This window comes from Amia ocellicauda, chromosome 21 (assembly GCF_036373705.1).
Source record: "Amia ocellicauda isolate fAmiCal2 chromosome 21, fAmiCal2.hap1, whole genome shotgun sequence".
NCBI classification, from domain to species: Eukaryota; Metazoa; Chordata; class Actinopteri; order Amiiformes; family Amiidae; genus Amia; species Amia ocellicauda.
This window is the reverse complement of record NC_089870.1, coordinates 16,396,482-16,410,163: the sequence shown is the minus strand read 5'-3', so window position 1 is coordinate 16,410,163 and position 13,682 is coordinate 16,396,482. Positions and strand designations below refer to the sequence as shown.

At 38.9% G+C, this 13,682-nt stretch overlaps 1 protein-coding gene across 1 annotated transcript in view; it reads left to right on the top strand.

Annotated features, from left to right (window-relative positions):
• The window catches only part of LOC136716899 (G patch domain-containing protein 2-like), a 29,286-nt gene extending 16,142 nt beyond the window's left edge, over positions 1-13,144 (top strand). Inside the window, exons 9-10 of the mRNA XM_066694316.1 lie at positions 2,983-3,068; positions 7,920-13,144. Of these exons, the coding sequence (XP_066550413.1) occupies positions 2,983-3,068; positions 7,920-8,107 (274 nt within the window). The 3' untranslated portion in view covers positions 8,108-13,144. The remainder of the gene's footprint in view (positions 1-2,982; positions 3,069-7,919) is intronic.
• Positions 13,145-13,682: the final 538 nt, after the last annotated feature.

Here is a 13,682-nt window from a genome sequence, read left to right as displayed (position 1 = left end):
CTCTCCAGGGACTCTAATCCTTTCTGATTCATTTGAATACCTCTATTCATCTTAAAATCCCTTTCATACCCAAAGTTATGTGGGCCTAATGAAAATAGATTGAGATTTTCTTTTCTCATACATTTTTCACAGTTTTTTATTTCTAATTTAATTGATATATCTGCTTTTGGGTTTGGGTGCCAGAATTACTTCTGACCCCCATGTCAAGGCTGTGTTTTGGGACTTAGTGTGAGACTGTTGATTGAAATATTGTACTCTGAAACAAAGATGCCTTTTAAGTCTTTGACAGCAGAGCATTAAACATATTTAAACATACAGCATCAAGCTTTTGGACAGTACATTTAAAATTTATCTTGGTGTTTTTTTGTTGTTGAGGATTTTGCATGGATCTCATAGACTTACAAAATATAGAGCATAACCCTTTTTGAATGAGCTGTGATCCCACTTTTTCTACACATGCTGCATTCTTTAATGCACTTTTTCCATTTTGCATTTTGCCGTGATAAGTTGAAGTTAAAAAATGTATTTTGTTAATTTAAATACTTAATTCAATCTTGTATCTATAATTACATCTTTTCATTAGCAATTTAATTCCCCCCCACACACACTTTCTTCAAGCAATTACCTTAAAACGGTTTGTGCTGTCTCTTAAACAGTTTCTCTGATAAGTACATAGGGGAAAGAAAACACCCCCAGAAATCCTGAAATGTTCTTCCCAGGTGTAGTTTGAGTCTCAGTTTGTGTCTTACAGCGAACTCCAAGCACACAAGAGGGCCCTTTCCTGTGATTAACTGTCCTTATAAAAACAAGCAGATTCACTGTCACCGTCTGAACTTTTTAAAAGGTGACATCAGTGATTGGCAGAGGGTTTTACAACACCCTGCGCAGCGACAGTGAGGGATTTGCATGTATTTTTGCGGGAAGAGCTGTAGACTGTTGCTACAGCAAGTGACATCGCGGTTGGATTAAATACTGTTGAATTCAATCATCCATGTGATCACTACACGGACTGTGTCAGCTGTATGAAAATTTAAAATGACTCCACTGGGGCAAGTTGTCTTTACTCCTAGGGGATGAGTGAATCCTACCTGGTTATAAATAAATGGGGATCTGCAACAGAGCTAGTTTCTCAGTCCAGTAGCTTTAGCAGAGGAGAGAGCTGCCACTAGCGGTAGGATGAAACCACTGGGATTCACTATGCAAAGTGGTGTGGAGCCACGGTGCAACTATAATAAGGCAATAGACAGAAGGATAGACTAAAGCATTAAAAAAATACATCTGGGCATTTCTTTTAATCCTGTAGGCATGCTTGGTAAAATAATGTGGTGTTTAAATTCCGATCGATTTTGGAATTAAAAAGTTAGTTTGTTAAGATTTACGGTGGGGAGTTCAATGTCTGAGCTCTTTATCAGCCGTGCAAATGGCTGGTTATGCGCTGTCCGACAGAGGTACGATTGAGGGATCGATAGCCGTGTGATTTACTAACTGGAGTACAGGTAATCAATAAGTATAAAAGTAAATGAAATATGCATTACTGGGATTTTATTATAGAGAGGGATAGCAGGGAGAGAATAACGGTCAAGCCATTTATTTTTATAACTATTGATTATACAACATAGAGACTCTGCTCCCCCCTCCCCCTCCCCCCTCATCCTCTGATTTACGGGTTTTGAGGTCACAGAAAACTCGGCTTGTTAAAAGCACAGCATGACACGAGAATCATCTCTCTGTGTTTGGGACAGGTCCGTGTTAGTGTTCAGGATGACCCACTTATAGGCCTCTGAAGTACGCTTTTCTTTTATTGTATTTAAATATGTATATGTGTGTGTATGTGTGGATATATATATATATATATATATATACATATAACATACCATCATCATCAGCCTATTTCAATCCATTGTTGGATGCCTCCCCAACATTTTTCCACTTGTATATATAAGCCTAATTTTTATAGTCATAAACATTATGACAGAATATACATTGCAATAATGTATATAAAAAAGGTCTTTGTTTAGTGGGCAGAAAAACCTGGCTTATTTTGATTGCTTATAAGCTTTATGTCTTTTTTTGTCAAACACCATTCTATGCAAAGTAACTGGGACATTTTTTAAGAAAGGAATCTGTTCCCTTTGTCTTCACAGATTCAAGTTACTCCTAACATTTTTTTCCTTACAGTATTTTTTTCCTCGTACAGTGTGATTTTAATTTGTGGTGAAAGTGGTCATTTTAGATAGATAAATAGATAGATAGATAACAAGCATATACAACATTGTGATCCTGCAGCACTAAATAGTGGCAGCTCTAATTAAGTTATTCTAAAGTGCGTATGAAATCCCACCTTTGTCTCAGATCATGGCATTGCACTAGTGCTGAAAGCGTCAGGCGATGAGCACAGCACTTTGTTGTGAGAGCCGTCCATGTGTTTGCAGCCACAGTTAATTCATCAGACACGCTGTGTATCTCTAGTCGGCAGTCAATTCCTTCCCTGCGCCCCGCCAGCAGCCATCAGTAAAGAAAACCTTGACCTTAAGTTTACAACATAGTAATCAAGGGTCTTAGACGCCCTCCCAGCACGGCGACTTATGACATGTGACCTGGAGGGTCAAAGGAACAGGTAATTTGTCCACCTGTGCCCGGAGGTGACAGAGACGCATGGTTTCCCCACCTCCTCTCGCTCTGTGATATTTCTGTTATTATGAGGAAAACTAAATCACCGGCTTTCAACATTCACTAACTATTTTTTTTCCCAAGCCTTGTGAGGACTTGTCGTGCTGATCCCACTCATATGTTTCTCGTGCCATTTAAGCATAATGTTGGCCTCCTTGGGGTGAGGAAACCCAACATTTCTCATCTGCTGCCCAGTTATATTACTGCTCTATCTGCACCCACCAAAAGTGCAAAGGCTGTTTATGATATATATGCCTATTGAACTGCGAATAAAAGGTGAAATTATGTATTTTTCCCCCCTCTCTCTAACAGGCAGACAAGCGTGCACCTGGGATTACTTTGTACTGGAGACATCAAGAGAAGAAGAAAAACTACAGCTGTGCCCAGTTCTGCAGCAGGTACGGGTTCAAAGGTCAACCTGATATCAAGAGTGTAAAAAAACAAAAACACTGTCAGACAAAGAAAGTCGCTTTCAGTGTACGCACTCTTAACACACAGTGGGTGTCTTTAGTATCAAGGGAACGTCTTAAGACGGAATGCCTTAAGACAGCTGATAATATAATTTTCTGTTGCATATCTTTGTCCCCCAAAAGTGAGGCTAAGTTCAATGCATTTTGCAAGATTTTGATTTTTCAGATACTTGAGAAGGACAAATCTAGATTTTTTAATGTCACATTTTTTATCTGAAAAAAGGGTGGTTCAGTACTTGAGATGCTCTACAGTTTGCTTAATGTAACAAACTAAAACTTAACTAACTACAGCTTCCCTACATTGTGATTTTTACATGTTTGTGTTGTGTTGCCGTGCCCTGTTTTGCCCGAGATTTACGGAAGCCGAAATAAAATCTCTCCTTAAATTTTAAGCAAAAGCACGAGGCGTTTTAGGGGAAGTGTAAAGAAAAACAACTTTCATTGAAGATGCCACATAACTGCAGTCACTTTGTCTGTTTGGGATGACACCGCTGTTGTGTTTCATTAGCCTGATGGTTCCTCTCGGCATCTTTGCAGGATTGAAAACTGAATTGGTTTGTCCACCTCATTGCTAAAAGTCTCTCTCTCTCTTTGCCGTTCCTCCAGTGGTGTTTGTCATTTAAATAACAAATGCTTGCGGTTACCTGATTTAGTGCAGGGTGCTGGCCTCTGATGTATATTAATACCACAGCGCAGTGCACTGTACGGAGGTTCATCATTCATTTGGATAAAAGAGGTGGAATTTAAAAACAGCCTATGTTTTACTGGGATACAGATCGCATTCATTTATTGTACTGAGTGATGGAATGGCCCATAACTCCGTCCTTCACCTCTGTGTGCCACACCAGTTCTAATAAAACTAAAAAAAGATCCGCCAGTGGTCCCTTAAAATCACGATTCTCCGTATGGCAAATACAGAGCAGATGACAGAGCTTCTGCCTCCTGGAAAACAAACAGGTCTTACATTCATATTTGTAAAGGCCAAATCATAAAATACAAAAGCGAAGCATTCACTTCTGTCTAATTTTACTTCTATGGAATAGATGCCAATAAAATCACTCTGGGCCCCCTTTGCAGTAAAGCATCGTGGAAGACCCATGTCTTCCCTATTGTTTTTTTTTTTTTTTCTCTCTCTCTCTCTTTTTTTGTCCTGAGTGATTTATCATGTGGAGGATGTCAGCCAAAGTCATTCTGTGCATAAGACAACAACAACTTGCATTGCTTTGGATCATTCTTGACTGTGGTGAACGTGTGCTTTGAGCTCACATTAAAAGAACAAGACATGGCATTATTGTGGTTTGGAGGAATTTGCATTTCCACCCAAAAAAGCAATGTTAACAGGATCCAAGAAAATCTAATCTTATTATTAATATTATTAAAAAAATGAAAGAATAGTGGACAGCTGACCCCATAATAAATGGCATCTGGCTTTCTGTTTACATTATTATGCAGGAAGCAGCAACATTAAGGTTAGGAGAATATGTAAATGCTTTTTGGGCACTCGGGTAGCTAAGAGAGACGTGTTATTAAAACCTACCAACAGCGACAGTATGTATTAACACTTTACTGCAGATTGCTTATCTGTAATAAGATGTCAGTCGTTGTGTATGTAAATGTTTAATACAAATTTATTTTGAGCATTTGGAAATATAAGTATAAGACAGAGAGAGTACCCACAGGCTAACTTGTGTCGTTATGTAGCTCAGATGAGCTCAGTATTTTAACTACTTTGCTTTTTTTTTTTTTTTTTTTTTTTTGGGCTTGATGCTAAATCTTCATATAAAAAATCTTTGTTTTTCATTGCTGGCGTTTACTGGAATTGTCCCAATCATTGTGTTGTGACTGAATGTAGGAGTTGACACCCAGACCGCAGTACTAGAGCTGCTTGATTTCTCTTTTCTTTTTTTCCCTCTATAGTTGTGAGGTCTGTAATAAAAAGTGAAAATCTCTTAGCCTTTTCTCCAGTGGCCAGCATGGGGGGCAGACAGGTATTGTCCCTGAGGAGAGCACTTGGCTGCCCTGGAACTGTACCCAGCTGTTGTTTAGTCTTGTTCTTTTACCCCATTAGCACTTGCCAGCCGGAGCTGAACCATTGGTGTTGAAGTGGGCTGTGAAGAACTTATCAATTCCTCCGTCTGTTTACATTAGCAGCCCTCTCAGCTGTGCTGGATTAAATTGGCCACACAACGAGCGTTTAACTGGCATTTCCTTCGATTAACCCGACAGTTACAAGTTCTTTGTGACTTTTTATTTCTTGCTCGCTAAACTTGGAGGAAATAAAATCCGACTGGCTTGTTCATGTACCATTTCCTTTGTAAGTTATCTTGGAGAAGGCCTCGACTGCATGAATTAATAATAATAATAATAATAACAATAACGACAGCACCTGCAATTGTAGTTTCTGGGTTTTCAGTTAATCAATCTGTAGCAAAATTCAGGAATTTAAACCTGATCCTGCCAGTTTGTAACACATGTTTCAGGGTTATCCAGTTATTTTTTGTTTTGTTTTTTAAGAAACAATATCTGCAATGAAAAGCCCATGAGGGCAATTAAAGTGCAATTCGAAATGTTCACACCAATCGGAATGGCTAAATAAATGGAAAAAAGCTGATTTCGTACTGTTGTATCTTTCCTCTTTTTATTTGGGGAATGATCGTCCTGTTCAGTAACTCCTCCTCCTCCTCCTCGCGCAGGCAGTTTTGGTAGACCCATTTTTAAAATGTTCTACCTTTGCTTGCTACAGTGGCCAGGTCGGTGACAGATCACCTGCGTCTGGTCCTCTTGGTTATTCCCCGGTGGGCCGGCCCTCTCTCATTATCCGAGGCGCCAGCTTGAGGGCCACATGGCAGCACAAGACGAATAACGGCACATTTCAGCAATCAGTTCTGCTGACAGAACTGCAGCCCACCGCAAAATTTCACCCTCTCCCGCTCCCTCTGATTGTCCTTCAGAAGCCACAGCTCCTGCAAGTGCAACTACGGAAACTTTTAGAAAGGGGCGTGGGGGACGCGGGCAGCGCATTAATAAAGACAGCTGAACTTTGGGGTTTATCTGCATTTCAAAGAGGGGAGGAAAAGACGGAAACAAAACACAAAAGCAGTGTGGTGAAGTAGGCTGTCCATGTATCTGATATGGTTTTTACTTCCTCCTTCCGAATGGGTTCCCCTTCGTATGGCTCCCGAATAAAGTCTAGTCCTGATTTTACCAAGACCAGGGCTGAAGCTTATACGAGGAAATCTGAAAGGTTCCTTGTCAAAGACCAGAGCTTACCGCTGGATTACTTTTAGTGCCCGTTAGTGATAATCCTAATTAAAATAATTATAATTTAATAACTCAAAATAATCATCTAGAGAGGGACACACATAAACACATATACATATTGATTTTTTAAATGGTTTGCATTTATTTAATATACAGAGAGAATGTTTTGAGGATAGAAATTCATCTACCTCAGAGATTTACTCATCATTTTAGGCTGCATGAGAATTTTGGAGAATACGGTTAATTCGAGACTAATTGTTTTACTATACCTGTTTCTAGATTAGAGGAACTTAGTAGAAAACTAAGACTTAATTTTATGTATAAGAAAATGAAGTATTTGAAAGTCTTATGTATGTTCAATCTTAATTGATTTGAATGCTAGCTGTCCGGGTCATGTAGCGATAGGTCTAGATTCATAACTGGAATGTGTTTAACCCAAGATAATTGAGTTTGGGTTTAAAACGACCACAGTTAACCATCAGTCCCTCAAGAAATATTAATAATTTATTCTCCCTCCCGGATCAGTTCATAAGGTAAGTCATCTGGAAAGAAGAACGTGTGGCTATAATGGAAAATGGCACAGGGACCCACAGATGACTGCTGTAATGCGTAATCCTTTGAGATTCAGTCCCTACGATCTCTGAGCACCAAGCCTGTATGTGTCCCTCTGCCTTGTTTTCTTGATGCAGTGCATATTTCAACTTGTTGTGTATGAGCAGCCTTCACAAACTCAAATAGTTAGCGACAAATATTTGTTTCCAAAGAATGGACGATAAATTATACCCTTACCTTCTTCTAATGGCCTCTGATGTGCTTTCTTTTTTGTAAAATGTCTTTTTGCAGCCGGCAACACAGGCCTTTAATTATGAGAACTGACAACCCTTACTTGTTTAAAGGATCTAGTTGTGTGGAAATATGAGCACATAGGTTGTTGTTGTTTCCCCCCCCAGACAGTTTAATTTATTTATTTATTTAAATTCATTTAGTTGGTGGCTTTATGTTAATTGCTGTGTTTATGTTTGAAATACTTGACAACTTCAAAGCTGAAGGAAAAAGTGTTTCATTATTAACAAATGAATGAAGGTAGAAGCCAAGTATTGTGCAGCTCTTATATTTCAAGGGGGCAACAACAATAATAAACTTTATTACCCCTCTTTATAATAAATCCCTTTACTCTATTTACTATTCTGCTTTGGCAGTTTTCTCCCCCCAAGAGCAACCTTTGGGGAAACAGGAACAAAAACTGGGAACTGAGAATAAAATAAGTCATACAGGACTATTTGGAAACGGAAAAGAAGAATATCAGGAGATTATAAAAACACTTCCTGTAGAGAAGTGGGAAATTGGAATTCCCTTAATCTAATTTAATTAAATTAAGGTGGCAGGCAGGAATTGGCAGTTTGTTCGGGGAATGGATATCATAGTGCATGCTGGGAAATGTGTGTTTGTCCCACACAGAATTGCAGCAAAGCCTGCAATGAATGGGTTCGGGCTGATGTGTGTCTGTCTCCTCTGTAGCCTGTACTCCATTCCACGAGGACAGCCTGGGGGAGGCGACGGAGAGCCCTGGGAACGACACCAGCTCCCTCACCATGGAGTCGACCAGAGGAGAAGGAGGGGGACCCCTGCCGTCCGAGAAACAGGACTTCATCAAGCCGGGGAACTTCTTTAACTCGCAGAGGGAGCAAGAAGAGGACTTGAACTAAAACTTCCCCCAGACGCCTCTCCAGACGCCTCTCGGAAGCACGGTGTCACTTGAACTTCAGCCGCAAGTAGACGGGAAACGGAGAGAGGGAGAAGAAATGTTTTTCCGGGTTTTTAAATCACATATGAAAATAAGGAAGAGCAGTACAATTAGTAAACCCAGGGAATCAATTTGCAGCTCTTCATAGGCCGTGCTGCGGCAGATTTTTTTATTTTCCTCGTACGGCCTCAGAAAAAAAAAAATGTTAATGCAATCAGGCCTGCTAATCACTTCACATTCATCCTCTTAAGCGGTGAGGAAGTTTTACAGAACTGCCATCTAAGCCTGTGTCTCGTCTTTGTGGCTCAGGACTTCAAAATGTTCGACACAGTCTTGAATCCCCCTCCTAACAATCCCTATTTTAACACCATACCTCTGTCAGCGGGGGGGTGGAAATGATGTTGCAGAGCTTTAAAGATGGGCCTGGTAAACAAACGGGAGCCCCAGCCAAACGGCGAACAGAACTGATAGCATCAGAAGGCTTCATCGCCTCCTGCTGTTTTTGTTAATAGATGGACTCCCAAAAAATGAACCTCACAAAGAGGAGAATCTCTTTTTTGGGGGGGGGGGGCAGTATTAGCATTGATTTAAAAAAAAAAAAAAATGTACACACTATAAAGCTGCTCATTAGCACAATAGAAGCACTTTGTGTTTTTGCCCCCTTAGGGGTCCTCCTTTTCCCCAGTCTACCTATTTAAATTTCAAACATTAAAGCCAATTTGAGCAAATAGTAGAAAATATATATTCCAACGTTAGAGAAATTATAATTTTTTTATAAAAAAAAAAATGTTATGTTCTACGGAGAGTTTATATTCACTTCCCCGTGTCATTTCAGTCTTTTCCTTATATCTGTTAAAGTATTCTGGATATACAGTCCAGCTCATAAATCATCCAAAAGCAGTATTTATTGTAATTCAGATTTTTTTGGGGTTCATAATTTGTAAGCATCCAGAATCAACAAAGGTTTATCTAAGGGTTTTTAAAGATTTTGCTATTAATTCTGGCAAAGTTATTGGGAACAAATACACAAATACATGTGGCCTCAATTATCGAACATTATCTATCATGTATTTCTGTTGCTGTTGGATTGGAGGATAGATTGGACGACCTGTGCAGGGGTTACAAAGAGAGAAACTGGCTATGAGAAGGAATAAGACCGTATCGGATTGGTTAATGTTACCTTGATAATAGTATATGCATATGTTTATAATTATTTTCTGAAAATCAGGCTGTGTGAAGCAGCAGAGAAAAGGTCCGTCAATCATCACAGTGGCACCAACAATACAGGATAGACAATCAAAGCAAGCAGGGAGATACTAAACCTAAGTCGCCTTGGATAAGGGTGTCTGCCAAATGAATAAATAAGAATAATAGAAACATGGGTGCAGTTATAATCTATCTGGAATATATACTTTGATATTTCAGAAGCATTGTAGATGGAGCATATACATAATGGTTTACATTTACCACCCTGTTATCTATGTAGAAAATGGACAAGTAGGCTTTTGCTCTCTCAGTGTCCAGCCTTATCTCCCAGTTCAATCCCTACAATCTGCATAACAAGTAGCTCAGCCTTGTAGGAGTGCAGAGGAGGCAGCAGCGGCTTCTCGAGAGCCCCGGGGCCCAGGTATTTACAGTCAGAGAGAGCCCCCAGCCAGGTGTACTCGAGCTGCCCTCCGACACTACAACCTCCAGGAGCCTTGCCTCTCCCCGCGGTAATTAGCAGTCGCGGCGGTGATGACTCTATTGGCCCGGCACCACCTGCATATGCACAGGATGGATTTCCAATTGCCAGAATCGCGCAGGAAGTCGGGAGAGCGTCACATGGGTGCAGTCAATTGCCCTGTTACAGTTAAGAAATCCAGCGGCCTGATAAAGCTCATATTTCATCCCCTGTAAGGATTACCTGTCAGGGGCAGAAGAGATGTATTGATCTGTTTTCCTTTTTAGAGCAGCAATCACCTGACAAAGGCACCGAGGAGAGCATGACTGAGTGATGCCCACACCATAACCCATAGTGTAGGTGCTTCAAATGACCCAGTGACAAAGAAAGATAATGTAGTCATAAACTCGACGTGAACTTGGGAGAGCGTTTGCCTGCACCATGTACGAGCAGAATGCCTACTCGGTCAAAGGTCACACAGCCTGGTTTATTTATTTATTCATGTATTTATTTAAATCGAATTTGCTTTGGAGAACAAACGATATGCAGCGCACATACGTGTTTACATGTTGCACAGCTTTTCCTGGAAACCTGCTTGCTTGATTGCTGTGCATCACCTTAGATTCTATTTTTTTATGAAAGCATTCAGGTTTTAATTTGTACCATATCCATTTAATTTCATTATCATTACATGGCATAACACACCAGTTTTCATCCTTCATAAATAGTTATTTGGTGTCTTTTAAAAGGTGTACAGCTTGTCTTCCTTTGACGACAATTGGTTATCTACATGAAAGTTAATATGAAGGTGCTATCATAAACAATGTGAACTCATTAAGCCTTCAGAACTATTTTGGCAGCTTTACATTTTTTTCAGGAAGTAACTTTGCCTTGTTCCGCAGATGAAGAAGAAGAAAAATGTTGTTGAAGTGTGGATTAACGCTCAAGATTTAGTACATTTGCACTTACTATGTACATAGTATTCCTCACCGCCAAAACAGACTAATCCGTCCAGTAGTCTGAAACGTCATTCCTGTTGATTCTTGAGAAATAATACATTAAGTACAGAACTGGAATCCTGGGTGTACCGTTCACTGGTCAAATCAGAGACATTGTGCTGCACAGACTACCAATTACTAAGTCAAGGGGGGCTAATACTTGTGCTTTGTAATACTTTTTATTAGACCCAGATTTGATGTCCGGGTCCTTAGGCAGCTATTCCATGTGGTGCAAATTTAGCACAATCATATCTTGTTAGTTGTTATCTTTATAATTTTAGCTATGAAAGCATGCATAATTGCAATGGCGATACAAACTATTAAATTAAGAATGTTCCCCACCTTGAAAGCTTGCAGTATGCATTATTCAGTGTTAAATATAGTCCAGTATTAGCGTAGATATAAAAGATCTATTCATGTTTTAATTCTCATCTGAAAACATTGGTGCTGGAATCCAGTCATTTACAGTCTCCACGACAATGTAAATGATCCCATAACCTCTAATAAATGCAAACTATTAAGAGTACCAATATAGGTTATTATGACAGGCTTCGGTTTAATTCAGTGATGTTATGAGTTTATTCAAAATAATCACAAACAGAATGAAAATCGATCTGCACATTCAATTAAAGATGATTTAATAAACCAATTGCTTTGGAGGTAATTGATTTATATTGTTTAAGTGTTATTTGTTACTGGGACTTTAAAGAGGCTGTATTCTTGCGGATTTTGTGTACCATTAAATTGAATGCTTTAATGAATGCTTGCTTAAAAACACCCTACGTGGTGTGCCTGTCAGAAGAATACTCCTGTACATATCTGGGAATGATTATGGATTTGTATGATTATCTTGTTTCTGAATGTTTCAGTGTGACCAGGATAAGTTAAAAACGACTCTTTGCATCAGAGCATTCCAGTATTCGTGGATTGTAGATACATTTGTTCAATAGCTACAGCTACAGGTAAAAAAAAGGATGCAGACTAAGGACCAGAATTATCAAGGATGTTTAATTTGCACAAATATCGCTAAAATTGTAATTCTCTTTAATTTACCACACACTTTTGAGATCTCAACTGGATGAATCAAATTGTTTTCATTTTAAAGCGCAGTGCAGTTTACTCAGAAATACCTTGATAAATCAATCCTTTTCCCTTTAAAGCTGAAATTTGGACCAAAGATTAAAGGGAATAAATTGTTTTGTTTTTACAGTTCAAGTGGACTTTACTCCAGGTGCAGTTTTGTTTTAAATATGTATTATTTACTGCTATACAACTTCCTATTGTTTTGCAAATTTATCTTGTTCATTGTTGTAAATAGGGTTTCATGATGTATTGGGCAGCTATCTGTATGACATTACAACATATTAGGCTGTGACTCTTAAACATGCAATATAACAACAATACTACTACTAATAAATAATAATTAGTTGATAGATACAGGTGTCAGGTTAGTATAAAATAACAAAAAAACAAATGTATTATTTGTTCCTTATTATGCATAACAGAAACAAAAATATAAGTAAAATTTAAGAATAAAATATTATATGTCCAATAGCAGAGTGCCTCGATGACTTAGAGAATGTCTAAATTTAATACATACTAGATTGAGTTACAGAAATACCACTGTGAGCTGTTTTCACAGATCTCAAATGCTTTGGCTTAAAAGACGTATATGTTGATTATTTTCATAGTTTCAGAGCTGGATTAAATCCATCATATCCCCTTGATCGAGGGCTGAGGTCTGGCTTCGTTGCATCACAGATTGATGATGTAGTGCAAGTGGGATTTCACTAAAACGGCGAGTGAGGGGAGAGAGAGAGAGAGAGAGGGATCTGGATCTCTTACCGTCACCTTAAAATGTTCACTGGTATAATGGAACACTAACACTCAGGTGTTTAAAAACAAAATGCTTTGCACAAAGAGCTTTTAGAAAATGTGTTATTTCTTTTTAGTTTGGATGTTTTGTACCTGTATTTTAATGATCAAATAAGTCATGACTTACCTTTAACTGGAACTAGTGTATAAAAACATGCAACATGCATAATGTCAATAAAAATGTAAAAACCCTAATCTGAGTTATCTTTTCTTGTATTGCAGAAGGTAACAGTATGATTTGAGTTGGACTAGGATCTGGACAGTCTAGGGTTCGTCTGCTGCATTAATATTGGAATAAACAATAGAAGGGTGAGCGTCTTCGAATATAAAATACCACAGACAGTCTGAAATGGCACTGTGCCGGATAATGCCATCTATGTGTGTGCATAATGCTGAATACAATGTAGGAGACGTCTTAGTTTGTGTTATTTGAAAGTGTGTATTAAAGAAATATACAAATCAATTCTGTGCCTGATACTATTTTGTTTACCAAGTAGACTACATTGTAGTACTTAAATAAGAAATAAACAGCAGCTGAGGTCAGCCAGCAGGAGCATGGAGAGACTGCTGTTGTGCATACAGCACCTAATGATCGCTCCACACAAACTGGCAGCTCTGTCACAAATTATTGTTCCTGTGTCAGAGGTGACAAAAAGGAGAAGGCTTTCTCATGGCATTAAAATGCTAACTGAGCTTTCCAGCACTAGCAGGTGCTGCTCACATCTGTATTGTGAACTCTTTTTAAGGTCTGGAAATGCACACCTCTGCCTATTGTAGAAAAATACCCCAATGTGTCATGGGTTTATAGTTCACACAAGTTTTGAGTGGAGCTCTTCTTTGTGCCAATCTGATGCAACATAAAAAATTGTGGCAAACTTGCCTGTCTTGTCTTAGTGTAGACCAGAGGTTTTAGCCCCCCTTGCTGGTTTTTGTTCCAGCTGAGGTCATAATTACTTAATTGACCTAACAAAGCAATACACAATTCAATTAAGCAATTACGA